At 34.9% G+C, this 22,746-nt stretch overlaps 1 protein-coding gene across 1 annotated transcript in view; it reads left to right on the forward strand.

The window, feature by feature from the left end:
- Positions 1-22,746, forward strand: part of NAALADL2 (N-acetylated alpha-linked acidic dipeptidase like 2) — a 950,604-nt gene that overhangs the window by 385,101 nt on the left and 542,757 nt on the right. The window contains 1 exon segment of the mRNA XM_060149018.1: positions 1,786-1,936. Within this exon segment, the coding sequence (XP_060005001.1) occupies positions 1,786-1,936 (151 nt within the window).

The following is a 22,746-nucleotide window of genomic DNA, read 5'->3' on the forward strand; positions in this document are numbered from 1 at the left end:
TGATTTAGATATAAGGAATTTTGTTCCAATGTAATGTAAAAAATTTTTGAATAATTTGATTAACAGTCAGGGGTTGGTTACATAACATTTGATGGCCTTTTTATATAATATTATTTGTATCACTCATACACAGTATACAGCTATTAAAATGATACAAAAGTATACTTATCAACATGGACAAATGTTTAGTATATACTGTTAAGTGAAAAATAAAGATTGCAAAATAGTATTTATCATAGATTTATTTGTAAATATATGTGTGAATGTGCATAAGCCCCAGTAAAAGGATCTAGAAACACCAACATGTTAACATTTGCAACCTCTTGACAGGTAAGATAATGGGATTGCCTTTTGCTTTTTTGTTTTGCTTTGTTTTGTTGACATGTATATCTTTCTCGCTAATGATCACAAATTGCTTTAGTAATAAAAAAAGAAATTTTTAATATTTAAAAAATTGCTTTCTAGAGAAGTTCATTTTTTTTCTTGATATATTCTCCTATAGTAAGCAGAACATTGAAAATCATTCCATTGATCATTCTTTTTGAGAATAGCAATTTTAGCATCCAAACATTAGAAATCCTCCCTAAGGACTTCAGTCCTGCATTTGGAGCATCAGTCTTAAATCTCGCCCTTTATTCACATATTATTTTCTCTCTTTTTCTCTCTCATTCCTCCTCTCTCCCTGAATTTTTTCCCTATCTTCATTAAGACATTGATGGGGAAAAAAAAGAAGTCTGATCAGAGTGGTTTCTTATAGAAGGTATACATGTGAGTCCATTATACTTAGCTTAGGTTCTCAATGTTGGGTTTTTTTTTTTCTTATTATAAAAATCCATACTTGTTCATTACTTGTTTAAAAATGGAAACAGAACAGTTTTAAAGGAGTTGAAAAGATGCAATTAACATAGCATACTTATATCAAGATTGTGACTTATATCAATCATGTAAGTCACACTAAGATGAATAAGATCTTTACCCACCAAAATTAATTTAATAAGTTAAAACAAAGAGAACCTGGGATGTCAAGTTCATCTGCCCCATCATACTTCTCTATTGTGTACTTAAGAACAGAGCGGAACCTTTGCATTAAGTATGTTCATAGAGGTAATTGGGATATTTTCAAAGTATTTAATGACAGAGACAAAGCAGGAACTGACCATTTAGAAGGAGGCCCACTACTTTGTTGTGTATATACCCATTAGTTGCTCTATCTTAGAGGTCTGACTGGGACATCCAGGGCAGAGACCAGAGTGACTAGTGGGGGCCCTCAGGAGCTTCGGGACAGTGGCTGTTTGCCAAACCATGTGAAAGATTTCAACATTTTAACAACTGGTGTGGCAGTCTCAGCCTTGGAGAAAATAAATCAAAATGCTGTTGGATGTCTTCTGCTCTAGGGAAGAATATAATAATGGTCAGAACAGCTCTCCTTTTACGATGGAACTTTGTCTGTGGTAGATTTTTTTGTTAATCTCATGAAAGTGAAAACTTCCAAATCTACTTGGACAATTAAAAAATGAAGAAATTCCAAATGCAGACAACTGAAATCAAATATAAACATTATAAGAATGCAGCTTAAATATTGTTGAACAGAGGAAAAAGGAAGAGGCCAGTAGGATAACTCTGTCTGGGCTTTGATAATGAGAAAATCGGAAGTTTCTACTTATTTTAAAAGAAAACAATAACAGAAAAAGGAGTCATCTAATTGTAGTGACATTTATGAAGTGTCCATATATGAACTAAAAATGTATATGAGGACATTTTTAATAATTTGTTCTCCTCTTTTAGCTTTCCTTATTGGAAAAGGCTGGATTTGGAGGTGTTCTTCTGTATATTGATCCTTGTGATTTACCAAAGACTGCAACTCTTAGCTATGATACCTTTATGGTGTCACTGAATCCAGGAGGAGACCCTTCTACACCTGGTTATCCAAGTATTGGTAAGTTCATTATTAATCTTTTATTATTCTTGTAAACACTACAAGGTTGTAATTTATAAGTACACTCTACCTAAAGTAATCAAAGGATAGTAAAGTTGAAGAATTCTTAGCACTCCATATTTTTAAAAGTGAATGTTTTATCTTCCCAAAATTGTAGACTACCCATTTGTTGGAATAAAACTTGCTAAAAAGCCTGCAATACATTTTTGTCTCAATAACAAGAGAAAACATTTTATGTGTTATTATTGATTGACTGATAAGATAAATTAACACCATGTGGGACGAGTACGCTATGTAGGTGCAAAGCACGTGCACATACCTAGAAGTATGAAATGTCTGCTGCTTTGGAGTTGTTACAACTTTAAGTCCAGAGTCGAGGGGTACACATGCTCAAGTCAGGTGACTAAAACATTGGGAAATGATGCTGGAAAGGAATGGAGTTGACACAAATTGTCTGGCTCCCTAAAAGAAGGGATCTCATTGGTTTGTCTAGCCACTGGCAACATAGACATGGTCATTTTGCATCAAACATCCTTTTCTTTCCCAGCAAGCTGTGTTCATTATAGTGGGAATCATGTGGCAAAGATAAAAACAACTGTGATTTTGGCAGGTGCTCACTGTACCATTGATTCTCAGTCTAATGTGTCATTGACAAATATTCTTTTTAAACAGACTTGGCAGAGGAGAAGCTCTTTGGACCTCCTTTCATTGTGATACTAACCCATTAACCATGATACTTCAGTCAGGAATTAAGCTAACAAAAGTTCATGTAATTATCCATGTGTTCCATCAATATTTTTCCTTGTTTTCAACAAGATATTATAAAAGACTAATAATATCTTACTTAAGTCTAACTGTCCTTTATATATATTAATATTACCAATCAATTAATAACTTTTTCCAAGAAGGAAGTAAACTCAGTCAAATATGACTATAATTTATGAATTTTGTTGCTCTACTGAGTACTGCTTTGTCTTTTAAAGTACCCCTTTAATAATCCATGTAAGAATCTGTACTTTGTACATTCCGCTCTCTCGTAATTACAATTTTGAAATTAAAATTAGTAGGTATCCATCTACAATTCTCAGGCATCACCAAAAATATCAGTTGAGCTCTCTCATTTGCAAATGCTCTAATTGCCTTGGGTTGTAATGCCTCAGCATCAGGAGGTTGTACGTGGCAGCTAACTCTGTATGGTAAATCAGTGGTCTGCAATGCTACTGAAAAGCAGATACTTTATGAATACTCTGCTTAAGTGGTAAGTTGCCCCGTTGGCAACAGTTACTCTTTATATATTTTTGGCTCAGGTCATTTAATAAAAGTAGAATTCAGTCATATCTAGCAAAGTGCTGGCCAGTGTCTTGAGAATCTCAGAATGTTTTTTTTAATTAATTTTTTTTATTTCGAAACAATTTCAACTCACAAAAATGTTGCAAATATAGTATGTATAGAATCCTTATATCTTTATCCCAGCATCTTCTAATATTATGTACGTCTTCTTTGGAAAAATGTCTATTCAGACTCTCTGCCCATTTTTTGAATTGGTTTGTTTAGTTTTTTATTGTTGTGTTGTATGGGTCCTTTATATATTTTGGATATTAACCCCTTGTCAGATATATGGTTTGCAAAAATCTTCTCTCATTCAGTAGGTTGCCTTTTCATTTTGATGATGGTTTCCTTCACATGCAGTATCTTTTTAGTTTAACATTGTCCCATTTGTTTATTTTTGCTTTTGTTTCCTTTGCTTTTAGAGTCAGATCCACAAAAAAATATTTGTTAAGACTGATGTCAATGAGATTACCACCAACATTTTCTCTAAGGAATTGTATGGTTTCAGGTCTTACATTCAAATCCTTAATGCATTTTGAGTTAATTTTTGTGTATGGTGTAAGAAGTGGTCTAGTTTCATTCTTCTGCATGTGGGTGTTCAGTTTTCCCAACACCATTTATGAAAGAGACTATCCTTTCCCCATTGTATGTTCTTTGCTCCTTTGTTGTAACTTAATTGTCCATATATGTATGGGTTTATTTCTAGGTTCTCAGTTTTGTTCCATTGATGTCTGTGTATGTATTTTTGCCAGTACCGTACTATTTTGACTGCCATAGCTTGGTAGTATAGTTCGAAATCAGGACGCATGATACCTCCAGTTTTGTCCTTCTTTCTCAAGTTTGTTTTGGCTATTCAGAGTTTTTTGTGTTTCATGGAAATTTTAATTTGTTCTATTTCTGTGAAATAAGTCATTGGAATTTTGATAGAAATTGCATTGAAGCTGTAGATTGCTTTATGTAATATGGACGTCTTAACAATATTAATTATTCCAATCCATGAGCACAGAATATTTTTTCATTTATATGTCTTTTTGTTTCATCAGTGTCTTATAGTTTTCACTGTGCAAATACTTCACCTACTTGGTTAAATTTATTCCTAGTTATTTTATTCTTTTGATGTAATTGTAAATGGGATTGTTAACTTCTCTTTCTGATAGTTTGTTATTAGTGTATAGAAACGCCACAGATTTCTGTATATTGATTTTGTATCCTGTAGCTTTACTGAATTTATTTATTAGTTCTCACATCTTTTTGGTGGGGTATTCAGGGTTTTCTATATATAATATAATGTCATCTGCAAATAGTGACAGTTTTATTTCTGTGTCCAGATTTGAGTGTCTTTTATTTCTTTTTTTGCCTAATTGCTGTGGCTAGGAGTTTCAATACTATGTTGAATAAAAGTGGCAAGAGTGGGCATCCTTGTCTTATTCCTGATTTTAGAGGAAAAGCTGTCAGTTTTTCATCATTGAGTATGTTATTATCTGTGAAATTGTCATATATGGCCTTTACTATGTTGAGGTATATTCCCTCTATACCCACTTTATTGACAGTTAAATGAGGGTTGTATTTTGTCAAATGCTTTTTCTGCATCTGTTGAGATGATCATATGATTTTGATCCTTCATTTTGTTAATGGGATGTATCACATGGATTGTTTTATAGATGTTGAATCATCCTTACTTCCCTGGAATAAATCACACTTGATCATGATGTACAATTTTTAATGTATTGTTGGATTTTATTTGCTAATAGTTCATTGAGGTTTGTATCTGTGGTTATTAGTGATAGTGGCATGCAAATTTCTTTTTTTGTGGTGTCCTTGTCTGGTTTTAATATCAGGGTAATGCTGGCTTTGTAAAGTGCTTTGGAAGGTTTCCCTAGTCCTCAATTTTTTTGGAAGAAAAGTATTAAGTCATCTGTGAACATTTTGTGTCAACTTTGAGAGAAGAATAGGTATTAAATCTTCTTTGGGTGTTTTGTGGAGTTTGCCAGTGAAGCCATCTGGTCCTCGGCTTTTGTTTGTTGTGAGATTTTTGATTCCTGTTTCAATCTCCTTACTAGTAATTGCTCTGTTCAGATTTTCTATTTCTTCATGATTCAGTCTTGGAAGATTTTATGTTTCTAGGAATTTATCCATTTCTTTTAGGTTGTCACACTGTTGGCATATAATTATTTGTAGTAGTCTCATTTGATCCTTCATATTTATGTGGTTACATTTGTAACTTCTCTTTCATGTATGATTTTATTTATTTGAGTCCTCTCTTTTTCTCTTGGTTAGTCTAGCTAAAGTTTTGTTGAATTTATCATTTCAAATTACCAGCTCTTAGTTTCATTTATCTTTCCTATTTTTTTTTAGTCTCGCTTTCATTTATTTCCATCTGATCTTTATTATTCCCTTCCTTCTGCTAATTGTGGTCTTCACTCAGTCTTCTTTTTCTAGATCCTTTAGGTGTAAAGTTAGATTGTTTATTTGGGATTTTTTTGTTGTTGTTTCATTATTATGAACTTCCCTCTTAGAACAATTTTTGCTGCATCCCATAGATTTGGTTATGTCATATTTCTGTTTTCATTTGTCTGTAGGTATTTTTTTGATTTCTCCAAAGACCCCTTGGTTGTTCAGTAACATATTTTTAATCTCCACATTTTTTTGGGTTTTTTTTTTTTCTCTCATGAAAGATTTCTAGTTTCATACCATTGTGGTTGGAGAAGATTTTTCTTGAATTTATTGAGACTCATTTTGCGACCTAACATGTGATCTATCCAGGAAAATGTTTCATGTGTACTTAAGAAGAATGCATATTCTCCTGCTTTTGGATGGAATGCTCTATAGCTATTAAGTCCCTCTGGTCCAATGTGTTGTTTAAATTTGATGTTTCCTTATTGATTTTTTTGTCTGAATGGTGTATCCACTGATGTAAGTAGGGTGTTAAAGTCCCCTACTATTATTGCATTGCTTTCAAATTCTCCTTTTAAGTCTCCTTTTAAGCAAATATTAAATTAATATTTGCTTTTATATCTTGGTGCTCCTCTGTTGGGTGCATATACATTTATAAATGTTGTATCTTCCTGCTGGATTGACCTGTTTATCATCATGTAATACTCTTCTTTGTCTTTTCTTACAGTCTTTGTTTTAAAGTCTATTTTTGTCTAATATGAGTATAGCTACTCCAGCTTTCTTTTCATTTCCATTTGCATGGAATATATTTTTCCATTCCTTCACTTTCTCTCTGTGTGTGTCCTTTCTTATGAAATGAGTCTCTTATAGGCGGTAAATAAATGGGTCTTGTTTTTTTATCCATTCTGACACTCTGTCTTTTGATTGGCTGCTTTAGTTTATTTACATTTAAAGTAATTATTGATGGGTATGTACTTATTGCCATTTTGCTGTTTTATGTTTTTTTCTCTTTCTTTTTATCTCTTTCCTTGTGTATTGGTGGTTTTCTTTAGTGTTATACTTAGATTTCTTTCTTGTTTTCCTTTGTGTATTTACTATATATTTTTTCCTTGTGGTTTCTGTGAGGTTCACATATAACATTTTTGAGTGTTGCCTGTTTTACGTTGGTAGCTACTTAAATTTGAACACATTCCAAAATTTTGTCTTTTTACTTCCACCCACCACACACACACATTTTATATTTTTGATGATACATTTTACATCATTTTATTTTATGCATTCCTTAACTAAGTATTATAATATTAGTAAATTTTACTGTTTTTTTCCTTGTGATCTTTATGTTTGCTTTATGTGATTTTTTTACTACCTTTATTGTATATTTATGTTTTCCAATAAGATTTTTTTCTTTAGTATATTTTCTTATTATTAACTAATGCCATTTCTTTTCAGCTTAAAGAAATCCCTTTAATATTTCTTTCAGGGCCAGTTTAGTGGTGATGAATTCCTTTAGAGATCAGAGGAAAGCGTTGATCTCTCCTTTAATTCTGAATGATAACTTTGCTGGGTAGAGAATTCTGGGTTAGAGGATATTTCCTTTCCACATGATGGATATGTCGTGCCACTCCTTTCTGGCCTGTAAGGTTCCTGCTGAAAAATCTGCAGATATTGCTGTGGGATTTTCCTTGTATGTAACAAATTGTGTTCTCTTGCTGCTTTTAGGATTCTCTCTTTATCCTTAACATTTACCATTTTAATTGTAATATGTCTTCATATGTGTCTCTTTGGCTTCATCTTGTTTGGAACTCTCTGGGCTTTCTGGACCTGATGTCTGTTTTCTTCCCCAGATTAGAGAAGTTTTCAGTCACTATTTCCTCAAATAATTTTTCTGGCCCTTTTTCTCTCTTTTTTCCTTCTGGAACCCCTATTATATAAATGTCATTCTGTTCAATGTTGTTGCAAAATTCCCTTAAGGTATTTTCACTTTTTAAAATGCCTCTTTCATTTTGCAGCTCTGTCTGAGTGAGCTCCATTGTTTTGTCTTCCAGCTTAGTGATTTGTTCTTCTATCTGCAGTTTAACCCCTCTAGTGAATTCTTCTGTTCCATTATAACTTCTGTTGGTATTTTCTTATATTTTCTGTCTCTTTGTTGAAGTCTTCATTGTGTTCATCCATTGTTCTCCCATGTTCAGTGAAGCATCTTTCCTGGCCATTACTTTTAAATCTTTATCAGGTAGATTGCTTATCTCTGTTTCCTTTAGTTCTTTTTCTGATGTTTTGTCTTATTCTTTCATTTTGAACATATTTCTCTGTCTCCTCAATTTGTCTAATTCTCTGTTTTTATGTATTAGTTAGTAACTATCTCTCCCAGACTTAAGGAGTGATGCTATTTAGGAGATGTCCTGTGGGGCTCAGATGTACAATCCTGCCTGGCCACCAGAGCCAGGTGCTCAAGGGATTTTTCCCTGTGTGCACTCTGTGCATCTTCCTCCTGTGGTGGAGCACAGTCATGGCTGCTGTGGTATACTGTCAGGTGGGATTTGTCCTTGGACTGGCTGCAGGGTCTGGTTGTGGCTTCTGTTGGACACTGGTAAGCAGGACTGTTGCTCAGTTGTTTGTTAGGCCTGACTTAGGTGCTAGGGTAGGCAGAGCTCTCAGTGGGGCCATGCCCACTGTCTCTAACAGTTTATAGGGAGAATTCCAAAATGCTGCCCTTCAGTTCTGGCATTATCAAAGTAGCCTGAGATCACAAAATGGCTTCTGCCAGTATCTCAGCCCCCAGAGAGTATCTCAGCTAGTTTCTCTCTGACAGAAACTTTAAGATTAGGAAGTGGGTCCCCTTCACCTATAGGCCATATGTTTTGTGCTGATTTTCAGGTCGAGTCTGTGTGCAAGCACTTTAAGAAGAGGTTTTTCATTTCCTGCAGTTCTGTGGTTTTCCTGGATATATTTCTCATTGGTTTTCAAAGCCAGATGTTTTGGGAGCTTCTTTCTCCTGTGAAGGATCTAGGAGCTGGGATGCCTGATACGCAGCTCAATCCCTTGCTCCTCAGGTTAAAGATCCATATCTTTGTGATTCTTTCTAATTGTGGTTTTCTGAGATGGTGTGGTGTTTTCCTTGATGAGATCATATCTCTACCTTTCCTACTCATCTCGAAGCTGTCCTTTTACCCTTTGTTGTGGAGGCTCTGTTCAGCCAGTTTTCAGGTCCCTTACCGTGGGATTTATTCCATATGTAGTTGTAGATTTGTTGTATCTCTGGGAGGAGGTGAGTTCAGGATCTTCCCATACTGCTATCTTGAACCCTCTCTTTTGTTTGTTTAATACATATGAAATAAAAAGAATAGTACAGTTAACCCTCCATCTACCTCAACCAGCTTCATCAATTACTCTACCATTTTTGTTTTGTCTATATATCCCCTCATACTTCATAGCACCACTTATTTTTTCAAATAAAATTTACGTAAATTGAAATAGATATATCTTAATTGACAAAAGGATACAGCCATGTACTCTCCATTCGTATTTAGTATTAGAACATTCCCATCACCTCCAGAAGTTCTCTGAGTCACTTCAGAATAATTTCCCATCACCAAACCTAGCTAACCACCAGTCTCAAGATTTTCATGGTAAAAAATTTTAGAATTTTATAAAAATGGAAACATGAAGTATATATTCTTTGTGTGCAGGTTGTTTTGCTCAGAATAATGTCTGTGATATTTATTCATGGTTGCAGGTATCAGTAGTTCATTCCCTTTTGTTGCTGAGAAGCATACCACAATTTTTATATAGGTTTAAGTAGGTTTTTTTTAAATAAGAATGTCAATGCACTCTTCCACAATGCATGATCCAAATAAGTTCTTCAAAGAAACACATGGTCTTCTTGTAAGGTAGCTCAGTAAGTCTTGTTGCATATCCAAATAGTTCTTGATTATTATAGAATCAGAGAAAAGAGTAAAAAGTTTTAAAATAATCTTCGTCCCTATAACACAGAAAAGAATTCATCACTCTTTTTACGAGAATAAGACTTCAGCTTCATTTGGCACGTTAACTACTCTGAGCCTTATTCTCTTCACAATAAAAAGGAGGATTATACTAATACATATCTCACAAGATTGTTTGTAAGGAAGTGCAAAATTCTGGCCTCCACCTTATACTTAGATAGAAACTCTGAGGAAAGGGCCCAGCCATCTGTGTTCTAACAGATTCTTCAGGTAGTTCTGGTGCAGCTAAATTTTGAGAGCCACTGAGCTATTCTTTATCTACCACATCTGAGTTGGACCACTGGGGCTACTGACCTAAACTTTGTGACCTCATGTTACTCTTCTTTCAGCATCTTGTATTGCTGCCTCCACACCAATCAGGACAGAGGAACATATGTATTCCTGATCCTCAACCCAATTTTTGTACTCAGTGGGCTCTTAGTGAATATTTGTTGAGTGAATAAATTATTCTCTTTTATTTTTAACTTTTTATTGGAGTATAGTTGATTTACAGTGTTGTGTTAGTTTCAGGTGTACAGCAAAGTGAATCAGTTATACATACATATATATCTTTATATAGATATATAGAGATATATCCATTCTTTTTCAGATTCGTTTACCACATACAGAATATTGAGTAGGGTTCCCTGTGCTATACAGTAGGTCCTTGTTAGTTATCTGTTTTATATATAGTAGTGTGTATATGTCAGTCCCAATCTCCTTATTTATCACTTCCCACCACGTTTCCTCTTTGGTAACCATAAGTATGATTTCCAGATCTGTGAGTCTGTTTTGTTTTGTAAATAAGTTCATTTGTATCATTTTTTATTAGGTTCCACATATAAGTGATATCATATGATTTTTGTCTTTCTCTGTCTGACTTACTTCACTTAAGTAAGTGATAATCTCTAGGTCCATGGCTGCTTGTGTGATGATTCTGATCCTTGGCTATATGCTAATTTTAATTAACCTAATTAAAACTCCTTTTAAAAAAATATGTATACACACTTACACAGTTTTTCTCCCTAAATGCTTCTGTCAACTCTCTCACATCTCTTTTACCACTCAGAATAGCAGAGATTGCCCTGATTGAAAAAGCTTTGAAATTCCATTTAAGATATTAGGATGTCAGAAGTCTAATCTAGTCTCTTAATTCCTTTGATAATTTATCAAATATTTCAAAGACAAAATGTTCAAACTATCAGACTTTATCATAACTTCTTCCACCAACTTGCCAGGAGTGTTTTAATACATTAAACTATGATCCAAGCAAACCCTGTTCCCTGGAACCATATAATTTTAGAATCCTGAGAGGCTTTAGGGTATAAATAGCATAATTTTATTCTCAAAATTGAGGCATAAGAAACTTGATCATGTTATCTAGGGACTCAGATAAATGAGGCATAAGAACTGACATTTACAGTAACTGGTTATTATTAAAATACCTGTGATCAGTTATAATCAAAGATGTACTTGGCTTAAAATCACTAATTGGGTGCATAAGGTAAGGCTCCAAAGAAAGAGGGGATCAAAAACTATGGGGTGAGCATTAAAATCAAGAAGTGAGAAATTGATATCATTAAGGAGTATTCTATTTTTACTATGTTGAAACACAGAAAAGGAAATCCTACCCCAATTTCTAAGTATTAAGATTGTCTGTCATCTGAAGGCCTAGAAATAGTATTAGGAGTTAGAAATCCTTTTGTTTCCATATTATTTCCCTTAATAATATATCTTCTGAAAACTCTGTAGGTTACAGAGTTGATTTTAAATTTAGTACCATCTGCAGATAACTGCCTGGCTAATCTCTGGACTACTACTTAATTGAAACCCAAGATATTTCTTTTATCTTGGCTTAGACTTGATTCTCATTATACCCTATTTCCTAAAATCCATCCTGATTTAAAGCTTTATGTCTGTGTCCTGTTCTTTATTTGTTATAAACCTGTTTTGTTTTTGATTCTGGAGAGGAAAATCATTTCAGTCATTTTACTCTAGTGATGTGTATCAAACAACACAGTTTATTTAATATTCCCAGTGTTACAATTCAGTGGATCCGTGTGTTGTTTACCTCCTGTCTGTTCAACATTGCCTCTGCCAACCAAAACCATTCAAAGAATAAAGAATATCTCTGTAATTTGTGACAAGTCTTCACCAGGTGTTCTTGGTCCAGTTACCTGGACAAATATTGAAAGACTGACTTGAGTTGGCACTAAATCAACTGAGACAATGTTGAACTAGAAGAGCAGATATAAATATGCGCCTAGTTGTCAAAGCAGAGTGTTAGATACTCACAGCGTGAACTACCTTGTCACTTGGTTGGGAAAAAATAAAAAATGTCTGTATTCTTACTATTTTACTGTAACTGGTGGTTCTTGAATATGTCCTAAAGTCTTCCTATTTACATGAAGTATTATTCAACATGATTCTTAGATCCATTTAAAGAGTGGCTCATTATTAAACAATGTGAATTTTTTTTAGAAAGTTTAATTTGCAACATATTTTAAAAGTAGTTTAAATTCAAAACACTCCTTTTAAAAAAATCTAAATTTCATTTTGAAATGTAATTTTGGTAATATAAGTTTTCTTGTATTTCTTGGTTCCAAAAAATTGAAAATTTCCAATTGATTGTTGAAATGTCTAGGATTATAGTATTCAGAGACATTTTTGAGTGATTATTATTCTTAGGAAATCAGTCTGCCATGTAGTATATTAGTTGCTCAGAATGTTCTTTACTCATTATTGTATAAGGAGCTTTCTATTTTAAATTAAACAAATACTCTGTCAGTAGAGACAATCAGGTTTTTTGTTTGTTTGCTTTAAGAATCAAAGTTTTCACAAAAATTGGTGGCCATTCTAAGAGGATAAAGTCCACTGCTTTAAAAAAATGATTTACAAATATATTCCATCACAATGCATATAAGAAGTTAATTGAAACAACAATAGAATTAGTTTTACATGTTTTTAGCATTTTATCTTATAATATCTTTTAACAGGACAGCTTTTACTGGCCCTGCTTGAGGTAAATAAGCTGATCTTTAAAGAAACTGAGCCTTAATCAATGTGACTTGACTAACATGACTAGAACTTAAATACAAGGTTATCTAACTTCTAACGTAATGGGAATTCCACTATATGATTTGGCATCCACTATACAACTTAGGCAAATAAGATTTGCAGTTTGATGTGATTCAGACTTAATGATGAACAAAGTTTGACTTCGTTTTTCTCATACGTTCGCCATATGCTTGGGGGGGGGTAATGTTGAAGGTGAAATATAAAATATAATAGTAAAATTATAAAATGTACCTATAGGTTTAGACTATATCAGTATAACCTCAGAACAAATTTAGATTAAATCATATGCAATTACCAGTTGTCTTCCAGAGTACAGTTTTTTACACTTACCTATAAAAATGGAAATTGCATATTATAAAATAAATAAATTGAACAATTAATCAACTAACCAAAGAATTAGTTATTTGAATTTTACTTTTTCAACCACAAATTTATGTGAATTATTTTAGTGGAATATATTCAGAACTTGTCATTTTCCAAACTTTATTAACCTTTTAATTTAATAGCTTTAAATTGTAAAATAGAATAATCAGATTAGCTTCCTCAAAGATTTAAATTGTTGTTATTATCCTGAGTACAACCCACCTTTTCAAGGAACTTGTCAGTAGCTGAGCAATAGCAGATATAAAAGAAAAGGAATAAACCTGAGAAATAATAAATCAGGCTGATCAACACAATTAATTTTACTTTTTCCAGCCAGTTTTCATGCTTTTTTATCTGCTGTGGTCAGAACCTATAAACTACAGTATGAGGAGATTTTGCTATTGACAAAATTAAGCTTTTTTAGAGAAAATATCATTAGTATAACTAATGTCAGATATGAAATTATAAAGGTCAATATAGTCTGGTTTTACATTCACTACCAAATGATAAAGCCAACATAAAAATAATATCAGTCTCTTTTTTTTTTCTCAACACTATTTGTTATCCATTCATCTGTTTACTGAAACTTAGGTGATTTTTATAATTTGGCTATTGTAAATAATGCAACATTATTTGCAACATCTGCTGCATCAGATCTCTTTTCAAGATAATGTTTTGTTGCCTTTTGATATATATACAGAAATGAGAATGCTGGATCAGATGGTAGTCATATTCTTAACTTTTTGAGGAACATCCATACTGTTTCCTGTAGTGGTTGAATCAGTTTTCATTCCCACCAACAGTGTATGAGAGTTGCTTTTTCTCCACATTCTCATCAACCCTTATTATTTATTTTCTTTTTATAATAGCCATTCTAACAGATGTGAGGTGATTTCACCTTATGGTTTTGATTTGCATTTCCCTGATGATTAGTGATGTTGAACATCTTTGTCATGTACCTGTTGACCTTCTGTATGTCTTCTTTGGAAAAAGTCTCTTCAGGTCTTCTGCCCATTTTTTAGTCAGATTTGTGTGTGTGTGTGTGCTATTGAATTGTACGTGTTCTTTATATATGTTGACTATTAACCACTTATCAGATATATGATTTTCAAATATTTTTTCCTATTCAGTATGTAGCCTTTTTGTTGACAGTTTTCTTTTGCTGTGCAAAGCTTCTTAGTTTGATGTAGTCCCAGTTATTTATTTTTGCTTGTATTGTCTTTACTTTTGGTGTCAATCCAAAAAATCATTGCCAAGACCAATGTAAAGGGGCTTACCCCCTATATGTTCTTCTAGTGGTTGTACATTTTCATGTCTTATATGCAAGTCTTTTTTTTTTTTATTTTTGAGTTAACTTTTGTGAATAGTGTAAGACAAAAGTTCAATTTCATTCTTTTGCATATGGATATCTAGTTTTCAATAGATAACTAGATATTTATTTATTGAAAAGACTATCCTTCCCCCATTGTTGGCTCCATTGTTATAAATTAATTGGCTATATGTGTGTGTTTATTTCTGGGCTCTCTATTCTGTTCCATTGATCTATGTATCTACTTTTATGCTAGTATCATACTGTTTTGATTACTATGACTTTGTAATATAGTTTGAAATCAGGGAGTGTAGTACCTCCAGTACTGTTCTTCTTTTTTCAAGATTGCTTTGGTTATTTGGGATCGTTTGTGGTACCATACAAATTTTAGTATTCTTTCTTCTAATTCTGTGAAAAATGCCATCAGAATTTTTATAGGGGTTGCATTGAGTCTGTAGATTGCTTTGGGTATTATGGATATTTTAACAATATTAATTCTTCTAATCCTAGAAAGTGGGATTTCTTTCCATTCATTTGAGTCTTTTTCTATTTCTTTTATCAGTGTCTTATAGTTTTCAGAACACAGATCTTTCACTTCCTTGAATGAGTTTATCTCTGTTATTTTTTGAAGCTATTATAAGTGAAATTTTATTCTTAATTTTTCTTTCCAGTAGTTTATTGTTAGTATATAGAAACACAACTGAGTTTTTAATATTCATTTCATAACCTGTAACTTTATTGAATAAGTTTAGTATTTCTAACAGTTTTTTGGAAGATATTTTAGGGTTTCATATATATACATACACACACATATATATATAAAGATCATGTTATCTGCAACAGAGACACTTTTACTTCTTCCTATTCAGATGCCTTTTATTTATCTTTCTTGCCTAATTGCTTTGGTCAGGACTTCCAGTACAGTGTTGAATAGAAGTGGAGAGAGTGTGCTAGAGGTACTTCTTTTTTTTTTTTTAATGTAGCAGTTATTCTAAAAATCTCTCCATATCATTTCTTAAGGATTGCTTAAGAAATGGATTAAATCCTTAAGAATTTTAATTTAATTTAATTTAAATTAAATCCTTAAGAATCCTTAAAATGGAATAAATCCTTAAGAAAGGATTGCTTAAGGTAATCCTTAAGCAATCCTTAATGGTTGGCTTCTCCAGAAGCAGGTACTGAGAGAGAGTTTAGTTGGCAGGATTGTTATTAGAGATCAACACCTGTGGGAAAGAGGGAGTGCAGTAGGGATTGGGCAGAGGGGAATATGGACTTCAAAACAGTGCAACCACTGGAAATAGATGGTCTATCGGGATTGACCATTAGTGAACCAAACGGCCAGGTCCATATGCCTCTTCTGAAATCAGTCTTTGGATGTATGCTGCGTCAAGAAAGGCATGACACTTGGCAAAGTGATTCCTGTGACTAAGGCAAACCCTGAAAAACTTAACAGCTGGTGACTGTCTGTTCATAGCACTCACAGCAGCAGGTTGACAAGTTCTCCCTTGACAGAATGGAAGATCACCATGGAACATCTGGACAGGACATTACTATGTCCACCACAGAAATCTGGCTTTAATTCCATTCTTGGTCATGAGTTAGAAGGGCTAGAGCTACACTGTCTAACATGGTAGCCAATAGCCCTATGTGGCTATTTAATTTTAAATTAAATAAATTAAAATTAAATAAAACGTAAAATATAGTCATACTGTTCTCATTTCACGTTCTCAGTAGCCACATGGGACTATTATAGAGGACTTCCATCATTAAGGAGAGCTCTACTGGATGAGCTCTACAGAGTAAATATTTGAAACAATGTGATTTTATACAAAATTTGATGGTTATCTGCTGTATTAGATCATCCATGAGACTTTCTGTATATAATCTTGAGAATTGAAAATTGTTTATCTTTTTTACCACTTGAATTATTTAAAATCTATTTACAAAGCAGTCTCTAAGAACCACATTCTAGGGATGCTTCATGAATTCTTTTATGGTTTAGTGTTGAACCAAAACATAGTTGAGTGCTCCTAAAGTAAACATTTTCCACTTCCAGTATTCTCTGGAGAGTTTTCAAATTTTAAGTATGTAAAAATAAATCTTGTAATGCTACTTTAAAGTGTTACTGCATTTGCTTCAAGCTGCTGGCATTGTAAATTTCAGTCCCATACGATTTCATTTGAGAGCTGCATCCTGGATGAAAAAATGTGCTCTACTTGTGTTTTGCCTATCAACAGCCACTCAGTCCTAAATTTTTCAGCGAGAGTTGTAAAATTAAATCTTTGGAATATTATGTTTTTTCAGAGAGAAGCTTCTCAGTGTTAGACTTTTTTTGCGGTACACGGGCCTCTCACTGCCGTGGCCTCTCCCATTGCGGAGCACAGGCTCCGGACGCTCAGGCTCAGCCATGGCTCACGGGCCCAGCCACTCCGCAGCATGTGGGATCTTCCCAGACCGGGGCACGAACCCATGTTCCCTGCATCGGCAGGCGGACTCTCAACCACTGCGCCACCAGGGAAGCCCTCAGTGTTAGACTTTTGAGGAGTATAAATGTGGACTGCTTTTGTAATAAGTCAAAAGCCAGGCTTCAGGACCTCTTTTGCATGTAAAACTGGGTCTGTCTGATGGAAACCAGTCAGGTAATGACCTTTCTTTCCTTGACATCTGAGTAACATGAAGTATCACCACCTGTATATTCACAAAGATTGTGACTTACATGTTTACACACCTATGTGATTACTGAATACCCTCATAGCTTCCTATTAGGCACAGGAGCTCCTGAAAGCCTTTCTTCTCTTTTCTCCCTACACTTCTCATTAACTACTCAGGTTTTGGACTTGATAACATTTACAAATGTATATTTAGTAAATTTGTTGAGGAAATAGAGGGTTAAACTAAACACAGCTTTCTTTACTATAGAACTTTTAAACCTACTATTATTATAATGTGTTTTACAAAATTCCAAAAGCACTGTAGTCTGAAAGGTTTCTCAAATTTATTTGACCATGGAGTTCATTTTTAAGAGGAGCATCTGGCAGGACTATTATTCAGTCATATCTCCTGTGGGATTGCTGGCCTGAAGCACCTGCCCCTTCCCCTTCTTGCCACAAATCCTTCCCCAGTTTTATGCCCCTACATAGAGATGAATGGTTTGTATCTCAGCTTTTGCAGATTTGTAGCTTGGGATATGGTGTAAAAAGTAATACAGAAAGTAGGAAAGGGCAGGGCTGATTATATCACCTGTGATGGCAAAGTTAACACCTGCAGGTACACCTGCTTATGAGTCAGCAGGAAACAAAACAACAAGCAGCAAAAAAAAAAAAAAATCTGGTTCATTGTTTAAGAATTAAAGTTATAAGTAGATTTGTAATTGAATTTTTGGTATAGTCTAGAGTCTGGAAAATCAGTGTATCCCAACTAATCCTTTACTCAGCATGATCTGTTCCAGTTCATTGCAAACCATGTTCAAAAATCTGGTTTTTTAAAACACAAATTTGAACAAAACTCATAAACAGCCTTCTCTAACCAGCCCCTCAGGTGATTTTTTTTCCCATTTCAGAGACAGAATAGAAAATGCAATTTTATCCTGGGAAAAATGATAAAGTGACAGTTTTTAATATAATTCACATACACACATTTTCATTCAACAGACCAAAATGATAATGTGCTATTTTTAGGCAATTATTTCTAGAAAACATCTCATTGAAATATTCACCTGCTCCATGAACACACTTAAGTTGTTACCATGATACCTCTGTGAAAATCTGTCATTTCAATATTCCAAGAAAGCTTTGATGAATATTAAACCGAGTAAGCAGAGGCCAGTTCACTATTCAGTAACCTTACTCAGTGATATTGATCATCCTGGGATGGCTTCTAGTACACTAAGGAAAACAGGATAAAACCAAGAAACTTTCTTTAGACTCAGGGTAACTATATCATATGCAGACCAACCAGGACACTTTTGAGAGTAAAATGGCTTGCTATGAATAACTATGTGAAATAACAGGTATTTACTGGTTGTCATGACTCTATTTAGATTAAAACTAAGATTTCCCAATATATTTGATGATGGAATCCAGGTGATATATATTTAGTTAAGAGGTATTACAGACTGAAATGCATCCCCCCCCCAAATTCTTATGATGAAGTACTAACCCCCAGTACCTCAGACTGTATTTAGAGAGAGGGTCTTTAAAGAGATAACCAAGTTAAAATGAGGGAAGTAGGGTAGACCCTAATCCAATATGATTGGTGTCCTTCTAAGAAAAGGAGATAGAACACAGACAAACACAGAAGACACAGGGAGAAGATGGCCATCTACGAGCCAAGGAGAGAGGCCTCAGAAGAAATCAACCCTGTAGATACCTTGATCTTAGACTTCTAGTCTATGGAACTGTGAGGATATAATTTTCTGCTGTTTAAACCACCCAGTCTATGGTACTTTGTTATTGCAACCCTAGCAAACTAATACAAGAGGAAATTTAAAAAAACAAACAACAACAACGGAAAAAAACAGCTTCTTTGACTTTATCATGAAAAAGGACAGAGGAAAGAGATAAAATTTCCACATGCTGCTATTTTCATCATCTTCAAGAAGAAAAACAAAAAAAATGCCGAGTTCAACACCTATTATGGTAGCTCATTAGTCTCCATTCCTGATTAGGTCTAAGTAACTTTTTTTGGCTTATGATTTGATAATGTTATCACTTGAACAATTTCCTATAACCAGGAAGAGCCCAATACCCTAGCCCTGGCAACAGCTCTGATGAGAGAAGGGTGTAGAACCCTGCCTAGTAAACTATTCCTGATCCCTCATAAAATAAACTGGCCTTTCACTGCCCCTGCACTAGTGACTCGTATAAATGAGTTTTTAGATACACAAAGCTATGAGAGGAGTGTGATTTTGTTGTGGGAGCTAGAAAAGGAAGAAACATTCTTAAAAGAAAGGAGAGGTAGGACAGCCTATGTTCAGCTGACCTTAGGGGAGAGCACTTGAAAGAAAGTCCCTGTGATGGGAAAGAGCTGATTCATTTTTAAGGCTAGAGATAATTAATATTAAATTTTTCATTTTGCCCTTTTTTTGTTTGTGATTCTAAGCTTTCTTTAAAGGCCTGCTAAAGACAACAGCTCTGTACTGAGTCCTGTGGGCAGGTATAGGGAAAGGGCAGCAGTTTCGGATGGTAAGGAGCTGGGAATTTGGGGCAACCTCAGGACTGGGGCTCTGAAGCAGAGCCCAGTCCCATGAGGAAATTAAAAATCATAACAGGGCCCCTGTTTTAGAAGAACAGAGGTGCTGAGCCAGTTGTCAATTTAGGAGAGGCAGAGGAACAAGGAAAGAAAAACAGAGACTGAGTTGCTGAAACTAATATGAAGAGTTTTAGGTTCCAGGTAAATGCCAGGTGCTAAAACATGGACAGGAGTGCAAGACTTCCTTGGGTTCCCATTAGATATGGTTCAGATCGGTCCTATACCTGCTCTGGGGCTGAGCTTTCAGGGCGCCGTCAAGTCAACCGAAGTGAAGAGCGAGGCTGGTGGAAGAAATGAGTCATTATCTTGGCTGCACTAGACAAAGTGATGCAGAGAGAGGAGGGAAGGCAGCCTGGAACCGTGTTGGTGTTGTACAGAGTGGAAGCCTGTTTATTAGAAAGAGGGCAGGAGGAGTTTGAAAGACTCACCGGCACACAGCCTCAAGGACAGCCTCTGGCAGTGAAGAGGGACTTGGAAACATGCGGGACAGCCGCACTGGCATGCTGGGCTGGCAGGCAGCTCAAAGGTGTTGTTCAGCAGACTTCAGGAGGATGAAGTTAAATCTTCATAAATAAATGTTGCAAATAGTGACAGTCACATCACACTTTGACTACTGTTACTGATCAAAAGATAGAGAGCCTGTGTGAACCGAGGGGGTTGGGCTGAATGATCCCACTGTAGGTATCATCCAGCTTGGAATTATCAGGTTCAGTTAGCTGAATGAGGTGTGAAAAGGTGCGCAAGTTCCGCATTGTTTATTTTTTCTCTTTTTATCTCCACTACTCCATGTGAATAATGATTCACAATTTCAGATTTCCAGCCCTGGAAGGGATCTTGGAGGTCAGGGATGCACTCTATTCTGTATAAAAATGAAGAAGTAACAGACTTGTCTCTTCAGATGCATGATTAAACTCCTGACTCTATGAACGATGCTTTATGTTTGTCTTTAATTCCTCATAGTGTCTCATTTTATACTGTGGACATACTACTCTTGAACAAAAGAGTGAATATTATTAATGAGAATGGGCAGGAGAAATAAGTGACAATCATTATGTAAGATGCTGACAGCTTTGAGAAACACACTGTCTTCTCTCCAAAGAACTATACATAAAAACATACTTTAAAAAATTGCCTATAATTTCAGAGAATTTATGGATTGCCTTGAAAAAATGCTTCAAGATATTCCCCCTTCATAGACTTATGGAAACCAGATTTAGACTTTCTTTCCATAGGTATCCACCAACTATCTGGATAGACCCTATACTCAGAAGTAAAAGGAGAATATAATTTAGGGGATAAAATTCTCTTGGGGAAAAAAGGTTCAAAACTAGTAAGGAAATGTATTAAAATCTGAACACTGAGATGATATTTGAGCAAAGAATTGTATCATTTTCTGAAAGAAAGGTAACCCCAACGCATCACTATTCAACAGTCTAAATTACATAGACAATTATTTTTAGCCTTTTGAGAGTTTCAGGTGTGTGGCATATGATGTTACACAGTCCCTGCTAAATCTCTAATCCTTTTATTTTCTCTTCTCTAAACTAGAACAAACCATAGGATAGGAATCATTTTGGTAAATATAACTCAACATGTATATTACCATATAGCGGGTAGTTCATTATAAGATGTAGAAGAAATGCTGCCAATTTTATAAGTATGAAAGTAACTGTGATATAATTAAGATTACTGTAAACCACATTTGACTATAATGGAGTAGACAATGATTAAATATGACTCTTAGGCCACACTTTTCAGTGCAGGGATGGCCAGGTGATTTACATCAAGATGCTGAACAAGGCCATGGGTATGTGAGCTGTGCAGCCTCTAAATGTGTGCTGTGTTCACTTCTCTCTTGTGATACAGCAGCCCTCAGTGGCTGGCGTAACGCCCACTGGTCCTTCCCGACTCTCAAGGAATTACTATTGGGACCTAGAACAGTTGAACAACTCTCTTAGTTCTACATAAAGAAGGTAGTTCTCAGCAGGGAGTTTTAGGAGTAGCTTTGTGTTACTTGAGCTTCTTTAAGTGGCCCTTGGGTTATAGAAGCAAGCTCCCATCACACTATTCAAGATGCTTGTAAGCAACATTTTGACATTGCTGAAGTAAAGAAGAAATACAAATACCCACACTTATAGATTCTTTCTCTTCTCAAGCTATATATATATATATATATATATATATATATATATATATATATATATATATATTATTTTATGCGGTACGCGGGCCTCTCACTGTTGTGGCCTCTCCCATTGCAGAGCACAGGCTCCGGACAGGCAGGCTCAGCGTCCATGGCTCATGGGCCTAGCCGCTCCACGGCATGTGGGATCTTCCCGGACCGGGGCACGAACCCGTGTCCCCTGCATCGGCAGGCGGACTCTCAACCACTGCGCCACCAGGGAAGCCCTCCTCAAGCTATATTTATATGCCCTGAGAGTGCCCTCCTTTATCCAGTCAATAAGCATTGCTCAAGTGACTATTATTAGTGAAGCACAGAGAGGCAAAAGAAGAGACTTCTTATTAAAAAAGCTAAAGATCCAGAGGGGACATGAGGGCTAATTATGAAAGAGTATAACAATAGTCCAGAAAAGAAGAATAAGGTGCTGCAGGAATGAGATGGACACCTTCCTCAGCCTAAAATATTGTAGAGGAGGTGCGGCTTCAATTTTTTTTTAATTTATTGAGATATAGTTTATATACCGTAAAATTCACCATGTTAAAGTGTACAGTTCATAATTTTTTTAGTGTATTTACAGAGTTTTGCAACAATAGTAACTATCTAACCCCAAAATCATTTTCATTGCTCCAAAGTGGAAACCCTGTACCTATCAACAGTCACTCCTCATTCCCTGTCTCTAGCTTTTGGCAACCACTAATCTACTTTTCATATCCATAGATTTCCCTACTCTGAACATTTCATATAAATGAAATTATGTAATATGTTTTGTGACTAGCTTCTTTCAGTTAGTATCATATTTTCAAAGTTCATCCATGTCATAGTATATATCACAACTTCATTCTTTTTATGGCTGAATAATTTTCCATTGCATGGACATACCACATATTGTCTATCCATTCATCAGTTCATGTACATTTGAGTTTTC

Source organism: Lagenorhynchus albirostris, chromosome 5, assembly GCF_949774975.1.
Source record: "Lagenorhynchus albirostris chromosome 5, mLagAlb1.1, whole genome shotgun sequence".
NCBI classification, from domain to species: Eukaryota; Metazoa; Chordata; class Mammalia; order Artiodactyla; family Delphinidae; genus Lagenorhynchus; species Lagenorhynchus albirostris.